The sequence below is a fragment of the Cupressus sempervirens genome, chromosome 3 (genome assembly GCF_028749045.1).
Source record: "Cupressus sempervirens isolate cs-2001-9-10 chromosome 3, ASM2874904v1, whole genome shotgun sequence".
Taxonomy (NCBI): Eukaryota; Viridiplantae; Streptophyta; class Pinopsida; order Cupressales; family Cupressaceae; genus Cupressus; species Cupressus sempervirens.
In genome coordinates, this window is record NC_143120.1 from 930,172,856 (window position 1) to 930,199,592 (window position 26,737).

The 26,737-nt window shown below is 33.8% G+C and overlaps 1 protein-coding gene across 1 annotated transcript; it reads right to left on the bottom strand.

The window, feature by feature from the left end:
• Positions 1-389: 389 nt before the first annotated feature.
• Positions 390-2,786, bottom strand: LOC149569799 (transcription termination factor MTEF18, mitochondrial-like). Its single transcript, XM_089822521.1, has 2 exons — positions 2,582-2,786; positions 390-2,434 (listed from the first exon to the last, which is right to left on the bottom strand). Exon 2 carries the CDS (start codon positions 2,329-2,331, stop codon positions 616-618), a length of 1,716 nt encoding a protein of 571 aa, XP_089678647.1. The 5' UTR covers positions 2,332-2,434; positions 2,582-2,786; the 3' UTR covers positions 390-615.
• Positions 2,787-26,737: the final 23,951 nt, after the last annotated feature.

Sequence of the window (26,737 nt, forward strand, 5' to 3'; positions counted from 1 at the left end):
TTGTTTCTTTTTACTTTATTATAATTGCTAACACTAATAATGTTTGTCATTCAAGCTTCTATATTATGTGTCTTTTCTTTTGACATCTTATCAAATAGAGAAAAAATGGTGATGCTGAACACTGACTCATAGTTCTTGAGGAGGTGCAGTGTCTTCCTTTGTATTTCAATGCCTGTAACTGTTTCCTAATTCGCATTGTGGTTTACAAGCTTATGCACTACTCTTTCTGCAATAACTTGTAATGGAACCTAGAAAACGTTTTCACTTGAGCACTCTTTTTGTCCCCAGAAATTCATTAATATTAAATATTAGCATTACTCCAAGTTCAAGACTATAATGCGAGTACTCTGGAAATGAACCTAGAAACTGGAGCAGGTTGCACATAGAGCTGAAAAGAAAATCAATTTAATTTTGAATGGAATGATAGCTTTAATTTTAACACCTTACAAAAAGAACAAGTGGTCAATCCAAGTTCCACAAGATAGTGAAACCAATCCTATAATTCATCACTGTACAGGGTTGCTGCGAGCAAATTTAATCATCTGTTCAGAGTTTTCTGATTAGCCTAATTTTTAAGAGAGCTTGGAATCAGCACTTTTGTAAATTTTCAGACCTTCATTTTTCTCGAGCAGATGACTTATACTTATATTTGAGCAAGCATTTACTGTAATAGTCCTTTCCTTCAGGATGAATGTCTACAAATCTCTTCTCGAAGACTTTTTCTGATGGCCTGACAATGGAATAAACACCAAGCCTTGACTTAAGAACATTATTTTTCCTCAGCCATTTATAAAATTCGTACCTGGGCAATATTCTGCGCTCAAGACTGTAATTCAAGTATGATGGATATGATTCAAGAACCTGGAGTGGGTTTCTTACAGACCTGAATAGAAAATCAGTTTTCTTCTGAAGTGAATTCAAACCTTGACTGAATATATTAGGATTAGTCCATAGTATCTTACAAACAGTACAAAATGGCACTCCAAGTCCCAGCAAATAACTGAAACGCTCCTGCAGCTTATCTGATTTACATTCAATCCTGCTTGCAGCTTCAGTCATCTTTCTAGAGCTTTTTGCTAAGCCTGTTTTCAAGAAAATGTTAAGGGTGTGCCTTGGAATACACCCATGTAAATGTTCACAAATTTGTATTTCTTGAACAGATGCAACCGGCATCATGCTCTTCAGATGTTCTTCAATAAAAGCATAAAAATTCTGCTTTTCAAAAACTGTTCCAACCATGCATTCGAGAAGCTTAATCAGTTTGCCTCTATGTAGATCGATTTTCTCTCTTTCCTCCTTGTTTAGTCCAAAACTTGCAGCACTTACCTCCATAGATTTGATTAGTTCAGGATCCAAAATTTCAGGACACTTAAGGACAATGCTGCCAATATTTTCCTTCTGAATTCCTAAGCTTGACAAAAATCCTATTACAAAGTACAGAGATTCCTCTGAACCACTGGTAAGGAAATCACTGTCTGTATCAAATAATTTACTTATCTCATCCGAAGAGCAACCAATACCCATCAAAACCATCAACTTTTCCAAAATACTACCCCTATTGTGCAGACTTGTTTCAATCAAACAGCAAATTCCACTTTTCTCCACTTGCAAACCATTCAAACCACTAGTAACTGCCTTCAAGTTCCTATACACATCATCACTAAGGACTGATGGACAGCAGATTAAGGTTCTCACAAGCGAAGTCTTACTCACTCCAAGATTCTCATAGAACCGCAGTTTCTTTTGCAATTCTTTTGAAGAATTACTGAATATCTCTGGGTGCTCTTTGTAAAGTTTCCCAAGTCCCTGCCTTGGAAATCCAATGTTGTTCAAAGTTGACACTGTTGCAAGCAAGGCGTGGTTTTCCTTCATAAACTGTTGATCAGGAGGCAACAAGCTCTGGATATCACAAGGCTCTATACCAATGCTTTCAAAGAAGGGCTCATACTCGTTTATTGGATTATAGAGAAGATATTTCTGAAGAGCTGTGGTCAAGTGCTTCCTTGGGCGGACACTAGAAAACAGCTTTTGTATAAAGCATGGAGCATTAAGGCTTATATATCTGGCATCAGTAAAGTTAAAATCCCTTGAATAGTAAAGATAATCTTGAAGCACTTGCTGAACTTGCGGCTTTACATCTTCTGGGACTTCAGCTAGGGGCTTTACCCTTGCTTTCCCAGAGAATTTAGCAGTCTGGACAAAAATTGAAGGCAGCTGTTTTAGGTTTAAATAATGAGAACCCCAGGTAACCAATTCCTGTTTTAAAAATAATATTTTTCGATGAAAAACATATGTTTGGAGTGCCCGCTGAAACATTGGTAAATCATACATTAGGGTTTGTTATAGAAACCGACACTGAGAGGTATTTCTCAGTGATCAGAGCCAAAACTAGATGTATTCAAAGACTTTTGAAAATGAAGCCAATTTGTAGACACTGCGAAAAATTCAGCATAGTGTAGCTATCAAATTTGATATTACGAAGGAATTACAATACGATAAAGCCAAAATGAGAAGAGAGCCAGTAACCAACATATAGAATCGAAAAGCAATCATGTGATTAATCCATGAAAATTGCACTTACTCGACCGTTGTAAAGCTGAATAGAAGGCAGCGTTTTGTGATTTTCTTCATGTTCGCACTGCACAGTGTGGTCTCATTACATGCGTGCTTAGGAACATTGCTATTCGAGGGTTTTAATGGGGTTTGGGAGTACCTAGCTCGCCTCTGCTACGAGCCTTTAGAACATTGATGTTAATTTCTTTTAGGTTTACCTTGCATTGCTTATGAACGTAGGGTATGATTGGATGAGTAGGGTTTGCTTTTAATTATATGTCATTGGTCAATTATTTTATTTGATTTTAGAGCTCATTTTTGATGAATAGTCCTGTTCTATTAAAAAATATACTTAGAATACAATTCACAAATTTTTGATCCTGTTTTATTTTAGAACTCATTTAGTTTATTATAGAGGCGTTTTATGTAATATATTTTATTCAAAAATATAGGTTTCACACTTACAAAACAAAAAAAAATTGGCCTGCATAGAATATTATTTAGAGTAGCAAATGTTTTGGAGGTTATTAAAGGAGGCTACATCTTACTTCTTAAAGGAGTTAGCTAATCTCCAAACAAAATGCACCAACGACAATAAAAAAGAAAAGAAAAAGTCAAACATGATTTTTTCAGATTGTTTTTTCAATCACAAAATATACAAATCATGAAGATTAAAAAAATCATTGTGTTTTTGTTTTTTTGAAATTTAGTCAATGGTGCAATTTGTAGGGAAGATAGCCAAGTCCCTTTTTAAAAGAGTTTGATATAGTTAATTGTGTTATAGAGAGATCAATAGACTAGTATTTTTATCTTGTTGAATAGTTTATTTAATAACTGGAATATATAATTTTAGATCTTATTAAAAAAGGTTTTGGGTAATTTTTCTTTTGTTAAGAAATAAATAACTTTATCTCAACGATTTTTTAGTGGCGATTTTGGTCAAATATAAATAGTTGAAAGTGAGGCTTTTAATTTTTAGCAAATAAATCAAGCTATAATTGTGATTGAATTACCCATTCTTTATGAAAAAATTAGTTTACCATTGGTTAAATAGTCTATGCATTATTTTTTATGTATGTTATCTCTAAGGTTCACAAATAAGGAGATTGAGGATATGGTGAAAGATATTTCGAAGAAAGAAGTTAAAGTTGTTGTCTTCTCCATTAAAACTTATAAGGCTCCCCCCAAAAAAAACTTCAAAAATTATATTAGATTGTTAAAAGTGATCATTTTGTTGTTGTTAAAAGTTAATTTGAATCTAGTAAGACATCAAAACAACTCAAAATATTTTTTTGTTTTCTTCTGCCTAAAATAGATCAAGTTAATGGACTCCTCTAAATGAACTTTTAATAAAATAAAGTTTATTCTCCATCTTCTTGTCTCCCAAAATCACTAGGACACAACCTATATGCAATTCTTTCTACTCATGAACTTCTTTATTTTGTAGAGAATAATAAGATTTAAAAATATAGCTAAAAAAATAAGAATATTGAAAGCTTGTGATAGAGTTTTTTGAACTTTTCTTTCTATTGATCTTCAAAAGTTTGGATTCAATGAAAGAATCATTCACTTTATCAAAGATTGTTATTGTACTCCTAAGTACATTTTTCTTGTTAATGGAATTCCCAAAAAAGAATTCCTCCAATGATTGAGGGATAAGATAAGGAGATCCAAACTCCCCCTACTCATTCATTATCTTTGCAAAAGTTGTAGCAATAAATATGGGTAAAATTATTCTTCAAGGAGTTGATAAAAGTTTCAATTTGCTTCTTTTATACCCACTTCTTCACACCATTGATTAGTTGATGATACTATCTTTTTTGGGTGCTCATCAGTCCTAGAAGCCAAAGAATGGAAAGGTTAATTGCATAGATATGCTTAGATCTCTACATAACATATCAATTACAATAAAATTGTGTTGTATTTCTCTTAGATCGAAGTTTAAACTCAACAAAAAAATTAGAATATATTGGTTTGTCAAAATGATGATATATTTGCTACAAGTACCTTGGTCTACCTCTAGCTACTATGAAGATAACATGTAATTAATGGAGTAGTATAATGAAAAGGATCATGAAAACAATATTGGTTTAAAAGGAAATATTTTGATCTAGTTAGTATCATTTTTTCTACAAAATGTCCTTGTTTACTACTTGTTTTTATTTAAGGTTCATACTTTTATGTTAATCGTATAGAATTATTCTAGAAAAGAATTACAAACAAGAAAAGAGAAAAAAATATAAAATTTACCTGAGTGAATTGTGATATCATCTATAAAAATTTAAAAATGTAGGGGCTTAGGTTTAAGAAGACTACAACCCTTCAAAACTAAAAGAGGGGCAAAATTTTATTGAAATGCAAAGAAATAAAAAAAAGAATTTAACAAAAAGCTCTAAAGAACCCTATCTTGATCAACAAGTTCATCTTGAAATCATGAGATAAATCTCGGGGGAATCATCCCTTCAACACAATATTCAGGTCATGCATGTGAGTTGAAGCCCATTTAGCTAGCAACCTATGACACCATTCCACTCTCGGAGGATATGTGTAAAACTAACAAAGTCAAGAGACTTGCATAAGTGGCAATCAACAAGCTCATCAAAATCATGAGATAAATGAGGGGGGAATCACCCCTTCAACAATATTCAAGTCATGCATGTGAGTTGAAGCCCATTTAGCTAGCAATCTATGACACCATTCCACTCTCGAGGGATATGTGTAAAACAAACAAATTCAAGAGACTTGCATAAGTGGGGAATGTAATTAGTAATTGAAGCCAATTGAAAACTAACATCCCCAAGCTCTTGCTTAGTTAGCAAGTTCATAGCCACTTGAGAATCAGTCTCACAAACAATCATGTGTCAACCACGCACACAACATTGATCCATAGAAAACAAGATAGCCAGAGCCTCCATATAATTTTTGGTATGAAAGTCCTTTTACATAGAGAAAAGATACTAGACATCCCACAAATCCCCTAATGCTAGTTGGCTCTAGATTCCCCTGAGAAGAACTATTAAATTGTTGACTCTGAGAACTTTAAGCAGAGGAGGAATCCAGTGCCCCTCATGACAAACATGCCACAAAGGTGTTAAGTTTGTAGCTTCTATCAGGTTAATTCGATCATGAGAAATATTTTTATGGTAAATCATCATTTAGTCATATATATATATATATATATATATATATATATATATATATATATATATATATATATATATATATATATATATATATATATATATATATATATATATATATATATATGGTTATTTATATTATTGCTAATATACTAATATACTATTATTATATAATGATGATTAACCGTAAAGACATATTTCCTTTCTCTCATATTTATAAGTCTTCAAATATGCATTTGGAACATATCAATAGCAATGATAACATTAGTACATATGTAGAAAACTATTCATAAACCTTAACATAGTATCAAAGTAGGCTGCAAATGTAAAAAATAATATGCGGCCATTTAAGAGAGGAATGTTCATTGTCAAGCAGATCCAAGGGGGTATGAAATTATTATGTGATAGAAAGAAAATTAAATTTGAATGGCACTAGAAAGGCATTGAAGAAGTGTACAGAGAGCATACACAGCATAAGGACATGAATATACATGTTCAAAGTTGTCATTATTAGACATGGCATATTATTATTATGTGGAGATACATAGTAAGGGAAGAATTAAGCTTGAGAAAAGAAAAGAAAAAGTCAACTTTGATTATTTAACACTTTTGGTCTAGGAATTAAGCTTAGTGTGTGATTAAGCCGTTCCAAAATAGATAACAAAAAAAATTTCATGTGTTGGCAAATATCTACATAAGTAGGAGGGAGTAAAAAACCTCTAGAACAAGGCTCACACATATCATACAGAAGAATATTGTGACTAAATTCTTAATGTTGAAGAATGGAAATGCAAACTCCCTCAATAAAAAATATCAATATGAATTATACTTGAAGACGTCTGGAATACGTGGAGGAGATCAAAGTCAAAGTGAATTGGATAAGTATTAGTTTAGTTGATATAGTGCACGTCTCATTATTCACCAAAAATTCCACACCATAGAGAAAGGGAACACAGTGATTTGCATCCACATGAGATATTCATGAAGTCCCTGTCCATTATGAATACTAAAATACTTTTGAGTTCCTAAATTGTTGAATCAATCACAAGGAGATAATGTAGGAGATCAATTGTTCCCAACAATTCACTAGTGCTTAGGATATATACATTATTTATGCACTAGTACTAGTACCTAGCGAATATATTTCCATCCCAGATGGAAAATCATTACTCAGACATTTTGGTTATTACCTCACATTCATGGGGAAGAATAAATATTTTACATCTTCTTACATAAACAACAACTTATCAACATAAAAAGTAGAATGTATCTACATTGAAAAAAGGATGCATATCATGGAGTAAGAGTTATAATATATACAAACAAATGAAAAAGGAAATCATTAATATGATAAGGTTGACATTTTTATCACAACTATTATTGACAATAGTGCCCTAAAGATTAGTCTTCATCATAAATAATTGTATTTATCAAAGTATCTCATCTAAAATAAAGAAGGATATTGAGGTTCTATTGACAGAAAAAGTGGAGAGGGGAAATATTGAAGCCATAACAAAATATTATCATCCTCAGAAAATATTGATTCTACTCATAGCAAGGAGAAATGATTATTGTTATGGACTAGTGAAATAATGATTACTCAAATGACTAAGATTACTATCACTTATCAATTTGTGCATTTCTAATTATTGGCACTAATTCAAGTGACTTTCTGAAAATGATATGAAAAAAAATGTATACTATAGTATGGAGCAATTCAACATAATACCTAACACAAACATTATGAGAGCCTTATTAGTGTTGCTAACATAGATGTTTAGCAATGTCATGACGACATCCTAATAAGCCTTAGAATCTAAAGGAGGACATAACGGGGGGATCAATAAAGGGAAATCCATAGCCATACACATGTGAATCTTTGTCCCATGTTTTACTAGAAGGGATAAAGACTTATGAAGAAAGTATTAACCTCTTCTGATGATCTATCCTTGAAAGACTGAAAACTATATAAAAGTGAAGTCTGTGGGAATTTTACATTGTGGGAGTAATTACCTTAACCAATGTTTTATTCCCATTGAAGGCATATTTTGATGCATATGGACCTTCATTGGAGAAATTAATGTGAAGGATGTTGATGTACATATAAGTATTTATTATTCTAAGTATTACATGTATCTACTCATTATTGTCTCTCTCTTATTGTAATTCTATACATACTATAAGAGTTATTTGCCTTGATCATGTTCCTTTATGTCTAAGGATGTTATTGCAGGAAAAGAAGCATGGTACTTTTCACATGCTATCGAATATCGTGCAAACTTAATCATATGATAGTAGCTTGAAAGAAGTTGTGATCTAGAATTCATTAGTCATCTGATGATCAGTTAGGCTCTTGTAACAAACATTCTTGATGATTAAGATTATGAGTATTTTTCATTAAGATGGATTTTGAGACTTCTTCAAATGCAACATAAGAGTTTAAGAAGATTGATATTTAGAGAGAGTATAAAATACATGTGTGTGACTACATGATTTAATGGGCCTACCCCTGAGGATGTAATGACTTGTCACCAGAAAGTCAAAATATTGATATTAGATTTAGGGGGAGTTCAACAAGAATTCTAAGGGGCTAAATATAGGACCTGACTTCCCAGGATCATTGTTCAAAGGTGCAATCCATTGTGAATGATATCTTCTCTATGAGGGAGAAGTTCTAAGTGAAATTCCTTGTAATGCATTGTTCTCTGTGAGAGAGAAGTTGAGATGAAAGCCCTTTGTTCCACCCTCTGACTTGGTTCATGGTGGTTACTATTTTGCATATGTAGATTATGTCATGAAAGGTGATGATCTTTCATTGATATATATCTAGAAGGTAGCTACTATAAGGTGACAATCTTATCAATAGTTTGACATGTTGTCATGATAGAATTCATTAATTTGTTACCTCAGAGTGTCGAAAGTCATGATAATGAATGTATCATTATTAGACTTCATTAAGTTATCTCAAAGTGCCAGAGATCATGCTACTTGTCATGATAGAGACCATGACATTGTGATTTCTTGTTATCTGATAAACTACATTAAGTTATTGTCTTGGAGTACCAAAAATCAAAAAACTCATATCCTACTAGGCTATAACATATTCTTTTGGTAGGTATCAAGGATTTGATGCCACTACACATACCAAAAGAATTTAAGTATGATGAATATTTCTTGTTGATGTTGTGGTTTCACAATGCATGCCCCATTTCTAGATGAAATGGGGACCCCCTACTTTATTTTTTTGGCTTTCCAGAACCCTAGTCTGGGGTTTGAGTCTTTTTTTAGGGTTTATCTAGTATTTTTTGGCTCAATTTGAGTCCCCGATTTAGGAATCAGATTCTGAAAATCATCTGAGGGAGATAAATTCATTTTACAAAGGAAAAAGGGGTGCACTAGCAGACCTTCCTAGGTGCGCTAGTGCACTAAAGTGCTTAAGGAAGGGAATCACCCCTTGGTGATGCACATCTACGCAGCAATGCACTTGCATAGCTACACAACAACAAGTGTGTGTGAGGCTATTTAACTCAAGGGGTTCCCCTCTCCTCACTTACCTTATTTTATCCTCCAAGCTCCATCACATTGCGCACCACCACACTCCCTAAGGTGCACCCTTCCACCTTCACTTCCCCTACACCTCACAAGCAAACTCAAAGAAAAGTAAAAACAACACCCAAAGGTGCCCAATAGCGCACCTCATGAGGTGTACTATTGTGCACCTTAAAAAAAAAGCAGTCAAAATTTGCCTAAGTTCTAATATGAGGTGCGCATCGGCACACCCCAAGAGGTGTACTAATGTGCACCCCATATAATGAAATTTCTTATAAAAAAGGTGCACTAGGCACACCTATCAAGTGCGCCAGGTGTACCATTTTTTTTGCATTCTACGGGAACATGTCAAGTTTTTTAGGTGTTTTTGGGCAGTCTATTTTTTAGGGTTTTGTTCATGATAATCTAGGGTGTCATTAATCCATTTTTCTTCAATTCCAAGCTAATGGACATGCTTTTTGTGTAGATTCGATGGTGTCTTCATCATCCTCCCTTATTGAGAAGATAGTTTCGAAGTTGGTGGTATTCAAGTTCTAGGGTGCACCAAAAAAATCACGATTTTAGGATGAGTACTCAGAGATTTGAGACACCGAGCTAGGACACACAGATTTGGGTGCATTCCTAACACTATGTAACAAACTAACTGAAAGATCTTAGATGGTTTCCACTCTAATTTTCTCAAGACTATTAAATGCAGCATCACATCTAGTTTTAGTGCAGTCCTCATAATTAAGCATGACACTAGTGGAGAAATATGTTCCTGAGGAAAGGGTCATGAAGAGCGTAACTGGAGAGATCATCTTGGATCTTCAACCGAACAATATAGAGAAGGTGTTCCATCTACCAAGGACAGATCAATTTATCTGATTGACTTATCACCAAGTTGAGAGATGGTATAAAGGGGAACAAAACCCAGAAGCCATAATTTTGATTTTGACACTTAGTGAAATTTTGCATTTTTTGGAGCTAGGTGCACAGGTGTGCCAAGTGCACTAGTGTGCAGGTGAGATTTTTTAGTGGTGTCATGAAATATTTTGAGGAATTCAGAGGTGCACCGATAGTTAACTACCAATTCTAAATTTAGAGCTTTCCATGCATCGAAAATGCACTTTGACAGCAGTTTAACTCCTACAGACACCTAGTGAAGAAGGAGCCCTTATATTTGGCACTTCTAGTCACTTCTACATCATTTCAAGGCTTTCTCTTTCTTATTCTTTCATGCTTTCTTTTTTTTATGACATGTAAAGGCTCATGCATCCAATTAATGATATAAAATGGATGGAGTCCTACTTAGCATCAGTTAGATAGTTAGTTTGTACATAAATAGATTTGTTTTGTTAGTTTCAAAGCATATGATTGCATAAAGATATCTCTCACTCTCAACACAAATTAAGGAAAATATTTCTTATAAATATGGGAATGTAATATGTAATCAAGGCCACCATTATTTTGCAATAATATATGCTTTTGGTGCTCCCATTTGGAGTGTAGTGATTCTTGCCTACGTGTTTTATATTTTGTGAATGTATGTTCATGGAATGTAATTGAGCCAAAATTTTATTATGTTATTTCTAGTTGTGTGATCTTTCATTCTGGTGTTTGCTATGGGTCTTCAAATTTCGTTGACATACCTAGTTCAAGAGGAGATCATCATATTGTTCCTCCATAGCTTTTCGTCTCGCATGAGTGCACTTTCTATGGCCTTGCAATTTGATGACAAGTGAAACATCTTATAGTTACTAAATTCCCATCAATGATTGTATCAGTATAATTAAGGAAGCGTTGCTTCTATTTTCATTGGTTACCTACCGATCTTTTCAAAAGCTTAACTTGCAGACATGTTGTTTCCGTAGCTTATGTTCGTTAGGATGTACTTTCATATTATTTGCTTAAATTTCTTTCACCTTATCTTCATTATTTACTTTACTAACCCCATCGTTAAATTAGGAATTCATATAGTTGCATTATAGATTGCATTCCTTCTAAAAATACAAAAATACAAAAAATCCATTGCTTTCTTTTGTGGTTATTCTTTTGAAACAACAAGTAGATTCAAAATCTTATCTAAATTGTTTAGAACCAGCAAAGGCCTCCTCGTGAACATTCACATTTATCTTCAACTAAGTAGATTTTAGTAGGTCGCAAGATCACCCAAAACCTTGGAGTTGATCCTTGGATTAGCTTTTCAAGAGAGGAGTTTGAAAGGATTCTTGCTGTTAAGCATCTTGCAAAACACCTCAATAGTTGAATCATACTTTGGATTATATTGAAAGATAACATCTAAGTTGATGAATATATGTTGATATGCTTAAATATGACATTCTAGGAATACCATACTCTTCAAATACTTGAGAGCATAATGTGTTCTATAGCATTCCCTAATTAAGAGGGAGTGTTAAGTTTGTAGCTTCTATCAAATTGATTCAATCATGAGAAACATTATTGATGGTAAATCATCTTTTAGTCAAATATTCTTATATATAATATATTACATATAATATTATAATATATATTATATAATATATATAAATATATAATTATATATATGGTTATTTATATTAGTGTTAATATACTATTATTATCTAATGATGATTAACCATAGAGACATGTCTCTTCATGAGACATGTCTCCTTCCTCTCATATTTATAAGTCTACTAATCTACATTTGGAACATGTCAATAACAATGGTAAAGTTAGTAGATATGCACAAAATGATCCATAAACATTAACATAAGGTTATCTAGGTTTATTACACAATTGAGAGTTTCATACAACAACATCTCTAGGATCCATACCTCATTTGAACTTACACTTGGCCAAAACTATCTCATGAAGCAAATGAGTAATCTTCCACCATAGATGCATCACCGCAATTTGAACATCCTGAAGATCATCTTGTCCCTCTCCAACCATATATGTCAAATAATATGGGAAGGACCAATAGCTCAAGAAACCTAAAGTAGAGAGACTTTAGAAGGGGCCTACCACATATAATCCTAGAGTTCAAACAAAGAAGAAGCAAGCTAGGAGGGGAAACCTCAAGCATTCCACCAGAGGTGTCATATTTGATTAACAAAAAATATTAAAAGAAAAGATGGGGAATATACTCTCACCATTACCACATAGAAAAATACATTGAGTAACCTTGAAATGCACACTTACTGCCAACCACATGAAGAAACAAATGAACCACCATCCAAGGTCCACATGTACCAATTGAACAAACAAACACTTAAACAATTTCAAATCTTATCATTTCATTGCTCGACCTCTACTACAAACTATTTGCAACCTTAATTGGATGTCTATTGATCTTTAAAATAACAGACATGTAGAATGTAAACTTAGAACAATAAAGCATCACAATAACATTCACACAAGTTTGACACTATGATTTTACATGGAAACCCAATTTGGGAAAAACCACCAACAACATGTCACCAATTTTCACTCTTCTAAAGTGAGCCTTGTTAGGAGCCACCTTGTTAAAGGTTATAATACACACTGTTAAATGTGACCTTGTTAAAGGATTTAATCACCCTATTAGGAGTGGCCTTGCTAGAGGACTTTAGAACATTCCATTAGAATGTCACCCAGTTAAAGGATTTACATAGACTATTAGGTCCTTATGACTGTTAGGTCAACCTTGATTAAAGGATTTAAAATATTATTCACAATGGTTAGAAAGTAACAAGAAGTTTGATCTGGTTAGTGCAACTCAAATTGCATGTTCAAATCTCTATTCAGCTCTTGATACTAATTCATTGTCTAGCCTTCTTGTCATCTTCAGTCTTAGATTCATTTGGCAACCCTTCAAGCAATCACCCTTTACTTCTTCTCAATTAAGCCTTCTACTTAGATTCCCCATTCAACAACATCAATAACAGCTCCAACTTTCTAGAACTTGCACATACATCACAACACACACGCATACCATACATCATAAATTCAGCTATGTGCCTCCTTAAATAGGCAGTCATAATCCTTTGTCACTTAAGCAACACCGTAGATCTGAGGGTTAATGATTTGATCCATCAGATACAATGTATCTAATCATCATTCTATTTATCTCTTTTTTTTCTAGAAACTTCTCCTTGAATTTAGCTCTTAGATCGTTTACCTAATCCTCTCCTAGAATTAAATGATCCAACTCATCAATCCTTATCTTCAACACATTTTCCATATCCCAAGAAACCAACTTATTCGGCTAGAAATTATGATTTCTCACAAACAATTAAAATGTTGTTCCTCAGCCAATACTAAATTCTAACACTCGATCATCACTGAGTTTCTCGATTGCCATAGAACTTCTTGATTGGTATCAACACTATCACTCGGTCGATATTGATGCTCAGTCAACACATAATTTTCTTTTCCCGTACTATGGCTCGGTTGAAACTAGCATCACTTGGCATGTACATTGAAATTCGTTGGTCTTTTAATCTATTGCTTGGTCAAGCCTACATAAGTGATCTATCTTTTCTTTCATAGTCAAGAGTTGAGCATTATTGCCTTCTCCTCTCTCAACATGATTTAAACAATCATTTTGCCTTATCAAAGTCTAACTAATCAAATATCCATTTGTAGTTTCCTCTTCATAACTCAACCTTTCCTCTAGATGCTTTTGTTATGAATAACTTCTCAAATCCTCTTCATCAATCAAATAGACATGACATTTAGATTAGATAGAAATTTGTCTCACCAATAGATTTGACATCAATGACAACACAACAATTTTTCGATTGTAGTTTCCAATAATCTCCCTCTTTAGCATACACCTCAACATCTCAACAAAATATTTGCAAAAATACTTTAGGTTATCATACAATCCAAAATTTGCATAGATTCCGAGTAACACTCTTCAATGTATCAAATCATTTGATTAATATCCTTAGTTTTATTCTGAAGTCCCTCTAAGTAATTAATTTTTCTTTCTTGAATGATCTTCCTTTTTGAAGATAATCTCTCCATATTGCAATCTCCCTCGAGGGTTTCAATCTCTCCCTTTAGTATTTTGTGCAATCAATCTCTCCCTCTTTCTCTAATATTTCTATGCAGTCTCTCCCTCTTTGAGAAAAATTCCAAAGACACTATTTCTTTGCTTTGTGCATCTTTATTATGTAGATAATTGAATGTTAGGTCTGAATTCTTCATCTATCACCTTCATATGATTGATATGTTATGTTCTTCTTCTTCTTCACTACTACCTTAGGCAACCCCTAAAGTAGAACTATATGTATCAATTTGTAAGATAGTCTATTTAGCACATTTGATGCAATGCTTCTTTGTAGCTTAAGTAGCTTTATTTAGGCAAATCACCCCCAATTTACCTCTAAGATATTCATGAGCGTCCTTGAGTAAAGCTTTAGTGAATATGTCAGCAATTTGCTCTTTTGTGTTCACATATTCCAATTTCACTTCTTTGTCTTAAACTAGTTCTCTAAAGTAATGATACTTGATAGCAATGTGTTTTGTCTTTGTGTGCATAACAAGGTTCTTTGATATATTGATAGCACTTGTGCTATCATAATAGATAACCATTGGATCAATAATATCTTCCTTCATAACTTTCAACAATTGTTTGATCCACATAACATTTGAACAACTTAGTGATGTTTCCACATACTCAACTTTGGTTGTTGACTGGGAAATGCAATTCTTCTTCTTGTTTGTCCATGAAACTAGTCTCTTTCCTAGAAAGAATGCACCACCACTTATTCTCTTCCTATCATCAACATTTCCTGCCTAATCAAAATCAATAAATACCTTTTGTTCAAATCTATCATTCTTCTTGTAATATAATCCATAGTCTTTTGTTCTTTTCACATATCTCAATATTCTCTTTATTTCCATCATATGAGTGTCCTTAGGATTTGCTGAAAATCTAGCAACTATCCCAACAACTAATACAATATCTCGTCTTTTATGAACAACATATTGTAGTTTGCCAATCATTGGTTTGCATTGTGTCTAGTTCACATCAGCAGTTTTTTCATTCTTAGATAGTTTGTGTCCAGTGACCATAGGTGTACTCACTGGTTTAAAATATTTCATCTTAAAAAAATTCAGTATCTCTTTGATATATTGGACTAAGTAGTGAAAATACCTTGCTTCATTGATATACTTGTAAACCAACAAATAACTTGATCTCTCCAAACATTGACATTTCAAATTCCTTCTTCATTTCATTAACAAAAGTTTTTCATAATGCTTGTTTTCCTCCAAATATGATATCATTATCAAAAAATTCAAATAACAATACCTCATTGTTCTTTCTAGTCATCAAATATAGATTGACATTATCATTTTTCCTTGTAAAACTAATCTTTACCAAATAATTATGCAGTCTTCCATACCATTCACTTGGAGCTTGTTTCAAACCATATAAAGCTTTGGGCAACTTGCATACCATGTTCTTCTTTTTAGGATCCACAAATCCTTCAGGATTTTCTATGTATACTTCTATAATACGCCTCCCAAAGATCCTTGGAACAAGGATAAATAAAAGCCAATACATTTTTTTTAAGAAACTAGCATGGATTCCAACTACTTCAACATGCAACAGATCAAAAGATCACAACAAAAGACTTAACCAAGCAATCCAAACAACCAATGATCTCTAAGCATCACTACTTACCAACACATTCAAAACCAACTAAGAAATTTCACAACCAAGAAACCATTAATCTCCTATTTGTCAAGACCTCGGAAGGTGTGCAATCCAATAGGGTGTCCAAAACACCCAAACATGTTTCTCAACAATGCACAGAAATGCTCCATGTCTTCTATGCAAGGAAGTACAAAATGCCACACTCACACAAGGGAATATTTGCTCATGTGAACAAGTACCACACCTCGCACGAGGATACTCATCGTTGCACGAGGAACTCTCCTTCGCATGAAGAAACACTCCTTTATGCAAGGGATCTTTCCTTTGTGTGAGTGGGCATGCGACCACGTAAGAGAGTACCTGGCTATGTGAACCAGTACTTTCTTGTGCAAAAAAGTACCATGTTGCGTGTGAGAGTGCATACTCTCGTACAAGCAACAAGAAAGGCTTGCATGAGAGAATGCTTTCCCTATGCAAGGAAACACATCTCTAGTGTGAAAAAGGGTGATAGTTGACATGAAATGCAAAAATGGAAGCATGGTCAGAATAATTCTTCTATAATGGGGAGTACTAAAAATAAATAAATTGGGGCTTAGACACATGAAAGTGTGGAAATAAAAATGACGTGAAAATAAAGGAGAATTAAATGTCTAATCATCTACTCCACAACATCTAGTATAATCACACGAAAAAATTGTATCACAATAAATATACATGTGCATAAATCAATTATTTAAATAAACTGAAATAACATAAACCACATGGAAACATACTCCAGAAGATATGGAGAACCATGTGAGCATCTAGCTCCAAAATTGAACATGGAGGAAGGCTAGCCCAGTACGTCAGTCCCCAATAGTGGTAAAGGTAGTTATGTCTCCCAACACGTGGAACCCATAGGCCCACTCCCATTATGTTGATGGAGATAGTGATCTGACCTCAAACACACATAAAATAGTCATCCATGGTTAACACTCACACCAAAAAGTACTAAGGATTGAAACCAAGATTATGAGACAATGCAATACAACAGGTCCTAGTTAGACGCTCTATGGGTCTACTATGTAGGGACTATAGTGGAGAGTAGATCACTTGGGACTCCCAAGCTAAACATCATGCAAAAACTCTCCCTTGAGACTCCCTCGAGAGGCCATCACACTATGTCCTCAAATCAAACTGTATAGACTCATACCCTCGGATCAAACCGTATAAACTCATACCCTCGGATCAAACTGTAAAGGCATTTCAAATTTTCATATCTCAATTTTATTATACATTTATTCATTTAGTTATCACTTATTTAGAAACTTCTTCATGTTAACCTTGTCAGTAATATGACCTATGGTTACGAGAGAAGCCCCTCCACTTTTTTACCCTACATACCCATGCTCATCACACTATAAGTGTCAGTAGGCAATGTGATTTCCCAACCCAACCCTAATGAACATAACTCAACTAAAAGCAATTGAGAATTCAGGTCTTGCAAGAACCCGACAAGTGCATGCTCATGTGCTCGTGTGTGGGTATACCAACTACACAAGGATCATAAACAAAAAGGGATGGATGAGAAACAAATAAAAATACCAAGTATCAAATCACTCAACTGAGCACATAATCGGGAGTACAGATTTGGCATGAATCCTAATGCAAGAAGAAACATTTATGGTCAGATTGGATTCCTCATGGATATCCAAATATATGACCAACATTAGTGCCAAGAAAATTGGGTGGCACACAAATTGAGGCAAATTCAAAAATGCCCAAAAATTAACATTGATGAAAAACAATAAAATCAAACCCCTTTTCACAAGAAAGTATAAAAACCCTAGATATCCAGTAAAATTTGGGTTCAGAGTCCATATGCAAAAATGGCCAGAATAATAATCCAAACCCCCCACACCAAAAATCCATAAATGCTCATATCCGCCTAACTTGTTAGAGCTAGCATACAGAAATAGAGGGGAACACTAGTTCTTTGCCTCCTAACATAATAGTAATAGAAAATGACTCAGAAACAGAGTCAAAATAAGAAAAATGGAGAGTTCTACCTGGTAGCCAAATGGTCAAAATCAGGAATGCTTGTGATAAAATAATCGCTTCATGAGAGCCACCAAAAATCATGACAAACCAAAGTCTCCGTGAGCGTGATCCAACAAGAACAACCTTGTGACGATCCCATGCTCGTAGCTCCTGCAACAGATGAAACAAAAATTCCTCATGAAGAGGATTTTGGTTTTTGCTCTCAAATTTCTAATTCAAAAAGTGAGATGTGAGGAATAATCCCCTTTTTGGGATATATATTCACTTTAAAAGTGAAATATTAAAATAGGGAAATAAGAAGCTCACTTAAATAAATCCCTCTTTAGCCTAGACAAAATTGGGTAATTCCAATAAAATGGAATTAAACTACGACAAAGTTGTCGGTAATTAAAATAATAAAATCAAAACGCAAAATACCCTTAAACATCAAATCACAATTTTCCTTAATAATTTTTGCGACCAAATGTGGATATCTAAATTAGGGATAACTTTAAGGAACCCCCCCTCCCAAAATTTATAAAATTGTGGTGAATCACATGTCATTTGGGTGAAAAAAAAATTAATAGTGTTGGCGAATTATGCATCAATGGATGGATATTTGGTGGCAATTTTTTTAATAGTTTAGACAATTTTTATAAAATAATGGCGAATATAATTTTTGTTTTTAATAAAATTATTAATATTGATGGCGAATTATGTTTTGAAATATGGATATTGGTTGGCGAATATTTTAATAACCGATACCTTTTTTATAAAAAGGTGGCAAAATTATTTTCCAAATAATTGAATTAATTTATTTATTTTGGCGAATGGTTTTCAGAAAGTTATAGTTGGTATGGCTATTTTCAAAAGATGGGAAATAAGTAGCCTAACCTAACATACCAACTTACATAAATTATTGGCCACTACCACTGTAATTATATTAAATGTATTATTTGAGAATTCAGACCATCTGATGATCCAAGATCAATGGCTGAGGTTTAATTTCGGCTAACATTTCTTGAAGGAAGAAGAATTGTCGAGGTAGTCATCAGAATGTTGACACGTATCAAGGTAAGTTGTATGCAGAGTACAGTGCACCTAGAAAGAATTAAATGCCATGCCATTTCTGGAATGAAGCCTCAACCTTGTTCAAGTGTTTGGAATGGTGACACGTTTCTGTCCAGCGTGTATCACTTAAGTTGCAGGAGATAGTATATTGATGTCTTGTCACTATTAATTACAATTTACAATTGGCCTTTTCCATCGACGAAGTGGCTTCACACACATTACAGGACATGCCACAGTCCACTAGTAGTAGTACTATTACTATTAGTCTTAATTACAACTGGCCTTTTCCATCGGTTGGGTGGCTTCACACGCATTACAGGACAATGGACGGTATTAGTGTTTAATTATAATTGGCCTTTTTGGCACGTACTTGCAATTATGTTCAAGATTTGATAATATTTGCTAACTTAATGTAATTGAATTGGCAATTGGACAGAAACAAACAAATAATCTCTGGCACCCTGCCCGCCAAGCTTATTTATAGGCGATTGAGCTACTTCTTTCATCATTGCTCATCTCATTTTTGGTAGTCGATAGGTCTAGTTTGTTAATTTTTTTTTAATTATTTGGTGTTAGTTTGAACTTTGCAGTAAAGATGGACAACCCTATTCGCCTGAGATGCATTTTGGAAGAGGAGCAGAAGGCCTTTCTAGGTCGCATTCCTGAGGAAAACCTCTTGTTAATTTGCAATGAGGTTGTTCCATGCTCTAGTGTGAAGTTTGTTATTGCTGCTGTCAAAATGGTTCTTGGGTGTGAGTTTTTGAAGAATGAGAATCGGTATCGTGTCAACAGTGACATTACGTCACAATTTCTAGCCTCCCTGCTTGACCTCGGAGAAGCAAGGGCCGAAATTCTGCTGCTCCTGAGGAAGATTTTTAAAGTAGTATATTTGGGCAATGACATTGAAATTGTCGCTCATGCAGTTTTAGGAGTGGGGATCCCTTGGGCGGGTGAAGTCCACAAGCTTTTGGAACCTGGCTAGAATGTGGTCCTACAACCATTTTTACTGGGCTTGACTGCTGGGCAGTTGCAGCACCATAGGAAATGCGCAAGAATTGGGTTGAATTTTCTATGAAAATGGTTTTTCCTGGATGAAGTGGAAGATGGCAACAACTGGCGACTAAAATTCACAACCATGGTCAATTCTGGTGGTTTCTACAATGAATAGTACAGTAGTTCTAGAGTTTAGGGTTTTCCCCCAATTTTGTAAATTTGTAAATTTCAAGAAATATCAATGAAATTTCTCGAGTTTCAGTTCCATATAAAATTGTATTTCATTGTTTTTAACTTCTTATGCTTACTTATGCAACATTGCAATATTTTGCATTTTTTAATTTTCTATTGAATTGTTTATAAAAGCCTATGTGAATATAAAATATTATTAGTTCATGCCTTTGGTAGGAAACTAATGGAATCACCTAGTTCCATATTAGTTCTATAATCTAAAAATTTCATTGATATACCAATGTTTGCAAAAGGTTTATTAATTTGCATTTTTTTGAAATTGAAAAATACAATTTATTTAAAACTTTATTGGTTCATGATGAAAAAGGAAATGAAAAAATTCAATTTTCTTCATAAAAAATACAACTATTTTTTATAACACCTCTACTAATGCAAGCATTAATTGCAACCTTATATTTTCTTGTGACAAGTGGATTAGTTTAAATTAGAATTTAATTATTTTTAGTTTTACATATCTAAACCAATGCTTTTAATAAATTTTCTTTTATTTTTTACTTATATATATAATTTTATTAGATTATACATTTATTTAACATATATAATTTTTACTATATTGATATTTTTAATTTATACTTTAAAATACATAATATTAATTATGTATCAATTTTAATAAAGTTCAAATTATTTAGCTTGGTATATTATCAACTTTATTTATTATAAGTGTGTTTGGTTTCTTTCTAGCATAAATGTTATTTTAAAATTAATTTATGTTTTTTTTAACGCATTATATTTAACCTTAAGAATATTGTCCAGCTTCTGCAATTGGATAAATTTATCACTTGAACAAGATATATCAAATAATTTAATAATTGAAATTAATCAATTTAACTCTTTTTTTAAAAAAATTATACAATTTTATCTATATCTCATGTATAATTAGTTGATAAATATCTTTGGTATGATAAATGTTCTTTAGGATGTCATCTAATTTTAATTTAGCATGATACTATAATGTTTATTTATATATTCTTTTACTATTTTAATTAATATACATCATTGCAGTTATATAATTTAACAAGTGCCACATCGTCGCATGTACTTGCCTAATAGTTATTAGACTAATTAGAAATTAGGATTTAAATTATTATTTTTAAGTTATTATACAAAAATTAGAAAAATAGAATTAGTATGGAGTTAAGTTATAGTTTTTATACTAATTAAAAATTATAATTTAAATAATAAATTTAACACTTTTACTAAAATATTATGTCTTTATAGTAAATTGAAAAAAAATCTAAATTTGCATTACATTTATGAAGGGTATACAAAAATTTATATATGAGAATAATAAATTTATATAAAAACTTTAGAAATATTTGATAAAAAGAAAAATAGTTCATTTTCATTGGTTGGTTGATTCTAAACTAATTCACTTATTGTGCAAACTGAATGCAATAATACTAGCCTACCGGCAAGTACAATAATATACTAACTATACTCGTAATTTAATGGGAGTGGGACCCATGATCCACGGGGCCACCACACCATTCACTGGTGTCATTGGATGTTTATAAATCAACGACCAAAGTTGAGTTTTGGGATGAAAGGAAAAAGAAACCCTGTCATTTCAAATGCATCCCAGAAACATGACACGTGTCACTAAACTCCTCGGTCAACCAACAAATAACAATGTAGTTTCAATTTGGTGATGACGTGACACTGACACATCTGACTCGTGATGTGAGTCATCCTGATACCTGACTACCTTAGTTAATGGGAGTGGGACCCACGACCCACAAGGCCACCACACCATTCACCGGTGTCGTTGGATGTTTATAGATCAACGACTGAAGTTGAGTTTCGGGATGAAAGGAAAAAGAAACCCTGTCATTTCAAACGCATCCCGAAAACATGACACGTGTCACTAAACTCCTCGGTCGACCAACAAATAACAATGTAGTTTCAATTTGGTTATGACATGACACTGACACGTCTGACTCGTGATGTGAGTCATCCTGATACCTGACTACCTTAGTTAATGGGAGTGGGACCCATGACCCATGGGGTCACCACACCATTCACCAGTGTCATTGGATGTTTATAAATCAACGATCAAATTTGAGTTTCGGGATGAAAGGAAAAAGAAACCCTATCATTTCAAATGCGTCCTGGAAACATGACACGTGTCACTTCTCAGTTAACACATTGACATAATCACATTCCACTTGCAGTTAACAGTGACGTTATGAATGACATTAATACATTATGACAAGTTAGGTAACACTAGTGGTCCACGACTCCACTCACATTTAAACTGAAAGTGTACTGTGTGACGACTATAGACTATAGAGTACAGATTGTACAATTTTGGTGCGTTAAGTTTCTTTAATTTTGCAGTTATATGTTGCCTATAGATTTAGAAATTAGAAAGGGGTTAAAAATTACAATTTACAAAGTTACAACACAACAAAGTTATGGATTCTTAATTTCTAGGTTGAGGATTGTGGTTCGAGGAAAGCAACAAACTACAGTCTCTAGACTCTCAGCTCTCTGCAAAAATTGAAACTAAGGGCAACGTGAACGTGAACAGGTAAGTGTAACTACTAAAATCTTGAAAATTTACGTCCCACATTTTAAATTTTACAACTTTACTGTTTATATTATATAAAAAAAATTAGTCTATAAGGTTTTAATTTTGAATCACCCCTATAGGCTTGTAGCTGTGTTTAAATATTTACCACGATGGGCAAAACAAATACCAAGAATAACATGGGCAAAATAACAGAATTCCACAATATGCTTAAAACACCAAGTTTTAGTGATTTATTCCATGACATACATGATTCTGTTATTCATGGAAATAAGGGTATAATGGAGATAAGATTTACACTTGAAAACAAGTGGAACGATCCAAATAAGGCTTCAAAATTTTGTTCATTTAACCCTAGTGTAAATGCAACTGTAAATAAAATTGCACTGTGGCTAGTTGGGTCAGCATACATGGCGTTACCTCAAGTATTCCCTAGCCCAGAAATTGTTATGCTCTGCGCCAAAAATTATGATGAAAATAGAAAAGCAATTGTGAATAAAATTACTCAGGAGGAAATTTTGTCCATAACTGAGAGTGAATTTGCTAGTCTGTTGAACCTAGGGTTTCAACAACAATAGTCAAACGTACATATTGACCTGGGAAAGTTGGCAGATGATTATGAAAAATTAGATGCAGAACAAAGAGATTCTTATATCAGAGGAATAACAAGCGGTTGTAGGTTGAGTCCAAATCACATGCCTACTTATGATTTTGAATTTTTTGTGCCATGGGAAAAGGACAGTATTTCCTTGCTAGCATTTTTTTTGGGATTGGATAGTAACAAACAAGTGGATGCCAGCATTCTTGAAATGCTTTATCATATTCATTTTTAAAAAGAACCAATAAGATATCATTTTATTGAGCACATTGTTCGTTGCATGCAAGATCAATTACTAATGATTCAAAGAGGTTCAGAGAAGACATTTAGATTCACAACCTACTTGTGCTATCTTCTCCTAGCAAAGCATTGTGCATTATTTGAGGCAAAAAAGCTTTGCAGTCAGACTGAAGTCCAAAATCTAATATATGAGTGGACACCTCAGATAAGGATGATTGATAATAGAAAGAACTACAACAATTTTGTAGACTTCTTTTTGGCACCAATGTACCATAATTTATAGGCACTCCAATGCCTAGATTGCCTGTTACTTGTAGAAATTTCCTTCAACTCAAAAGTGAACTACAATTGGTTGACTGGTACTTAATGGAAGATTACACTGTGTTAAGGTTTTACGGTTCATGGGTAGAACCCCACAAACTTCCAATACATGTAACAGAGAGGGTATTTGTATTGGAATATGTATGACAAATGGAGAGCACAGATGTACTCTTTCATGGTCAGCAAAAGAAAATGATATTTCCCTCCTTTCCATTCTCCTTTGGAGGGTTCGCATTTGAGAGAAGAGGATTCAAAGTGGCAGAAGCCTTTTTTTCAATTTTTCAATTTGATGTTGACAGTCATTGGTAGTATGATCCACTGAACATAATTGGAGCAAGGCTTAAGGGCATTGGGACTTCTGCAAGCAAATATCAACATGAAAGTATGCCTTTGATTGAAAATTTTAAAAACATGGACTCCTGGGAGGAGGTCAAAAAACAGATGGAGAAATATGCTGCTGAAAATAATATGTCAATACAGGAATTGTCATCACAAATAATGGCATTGCACAAACAGAAAGGAAAAGTGCAGGGCATGACATCGTCCAATTTCTACAAGAAAGTTGATAAACCATCTACAAAACCTATTCCAAAAGAGCTAATGAATGATTGTATAGATGTTGGATGGAGTCGAAGCAAAATTTCTCAATTTTGGGAAATGAGGAAGAATCTCGGTGAGCCAAAGACCTCTTTAGATCATGATGAGGCTGAAAAGGATACAATATTTGACGAATTGTGGAATAAGGAGCATACAACTGAAGCACATCACAGTGATACTAATGATGATTACGATGACCAAGATTCTTTGAATCCCTCATCTAGTACACAAATTCAGAGAGAAGTTGATGCATCCACCAAACTTCTATATAGCAAAGGGGCAAAATTTGTAGAAAAAATGGGCTACCAAGGTTTTGGTGGTCGGGGTCCCAGTGGCGAAGGGGTTTGGTTACCACCTCAACCACTAGCTTTAGCACCAAAATATGGTCAGAAACGAGGCCTTGGGCATGGAGATCAATCATCAACTCAGTCAATTCCATCTACATTGGATTCATCTCAATTAATTAAATTTGTTCCTGTTTCATTTACAGTTTCACTTCCAAGCACTCAGATTCAATCCAAATCAACTATCACTCCCATAGCTGTAGATATCATGGGTACAACTACAACTAGTGGTCCGAAAAGAACATTGTATATAGATGCAAAAAAATTTGGTCCCGGAGATCAAGAAAGTGTAAAGAAGCAGAAGGTTATGACAAGTATTAGTAGTACTACTAGTACAACAATGCCAATGGTGACTGTGAGTCCAAAAATTGCCCATCCTTCAGGACAAAACCCTCAAAACAGTCCACAAACCCCACTAATGGGTCTAGGTGTTGGTTATCCTCATGGTATTGGTGGAAGCTCGTACATCAGAGCAAGTGCTACTACTATTTCACCATTCAAACATTCAATTGTCTCACAAAATCCTGATTTTCGTTACAATGAATTTGTAACTAACTATGAAAATCAAAAAACAAGAATAGACAAAATAGTAAGACAATAAATATGGAAGAAATTGCTACAGCTCGTGATGCAAAACCTACAACCAACAGGCTATTTCGCACATATGACCCAGATAAAGATATGATGGAATTCATGGTTGTTATGCCCCCAGCTAGAGATAACAATCCACCAGAGAGTCAGTTAGATCCATTTGAATTTCAAGTTAGCACCCTCCAAATGGATTTATCCAAAATTAAAAATGTGGACAAGATAAATGTGTCCAAAATGACCAATCGAGTGGTCTACAGTTCAGTGATGAAGTTGGAGAGAGAGAAAGGAAAGCTTTAGGGCACAATAGATAAGTTAAAGGTAGACCTGGCAAATGTAAAGGCAAGTGAGAAAGCAGCAGTAAATAGATGTAAAGAATTAGAGAAAAGGATAAAAAATTCATCCTCTAGCTCTAAAGAAGCAACTGAACAGCAAGAACAAATGGACACAAAACTGAAAACTCTAAGGAAAAAATTGGAAAAAATGGGGAAAAAACTCCAAGATGAAAAAGAATCTTCAACAAAGTTATACAGAAACTTGGAGAATGCTGCAAATGTAAACAATAAGTTAAATAAAGAATTGGAAAATGAGAGGGTAAAAACAAAAGAGTGGCAAGAGAAAGCAAAAGGGTGAGAAAATAAAGTAGAGCAAATAAGAAAACATAGTGAACACCAGTACTCAGAAATGAAAGAAGACCTAAAGAAGGCAAACGATACTATTAAAAAATATGAAAACGGCTTGAATGACCATGTAAATAATACAGTAAAGCAAATAAAAAATTACTTATGGGGGCAAATAAAGACTTCTGCTGATAGGTTGTGTGATTGGTTCGAACTCTACGAAGCTCTTACAGATGTTTTTGGGAAGCTGAAAGAGCAACTTGAGGAGAACAAAATTTTTGGTCAAAGATAGAAAACTGCAAAGCAGATTATGGAAGAAATCAATAGCACTGCTGACAAGCATTTGGCAATCAAGGGAATTCAGGACTGCATTGGTTCAATAATAAAGGCGACCTCTATATTTCATAAAGGTCAAAAACTAACAGAAGCAAAAGAATTTCTTGCTTTATTTGGGCCAAAGCTCGCCAAGATGAACAATAAAACAGAAAAATTGATATCTCTTGGTTTACCGAGTCCTGGACCTAATTTCTCAACGACGGGTTTCGTTGGAAGAGAAGTTTACAAATAAAAGTTGGAGGACCAAATAACCTCTGATTTAGGCAACCTTCCTCGGGACAAAACTCATGAAGGCATTGCAAAGTGCATCAAAACATTCACAAATTTGCATGCACTAGTGGAATGAACATTGCTTGAAACTCGCTCTTCCAAGTAT

Excerpts from the sequence above, each read along its gene's own strand:
- LOC149569799 (XM_089822521.1), bottom strand. The coding sequence starts at position 2,331 with ATGTATGATTTACCAATGTTTCAGCGGGCACTCCAAACATATGTTTTT.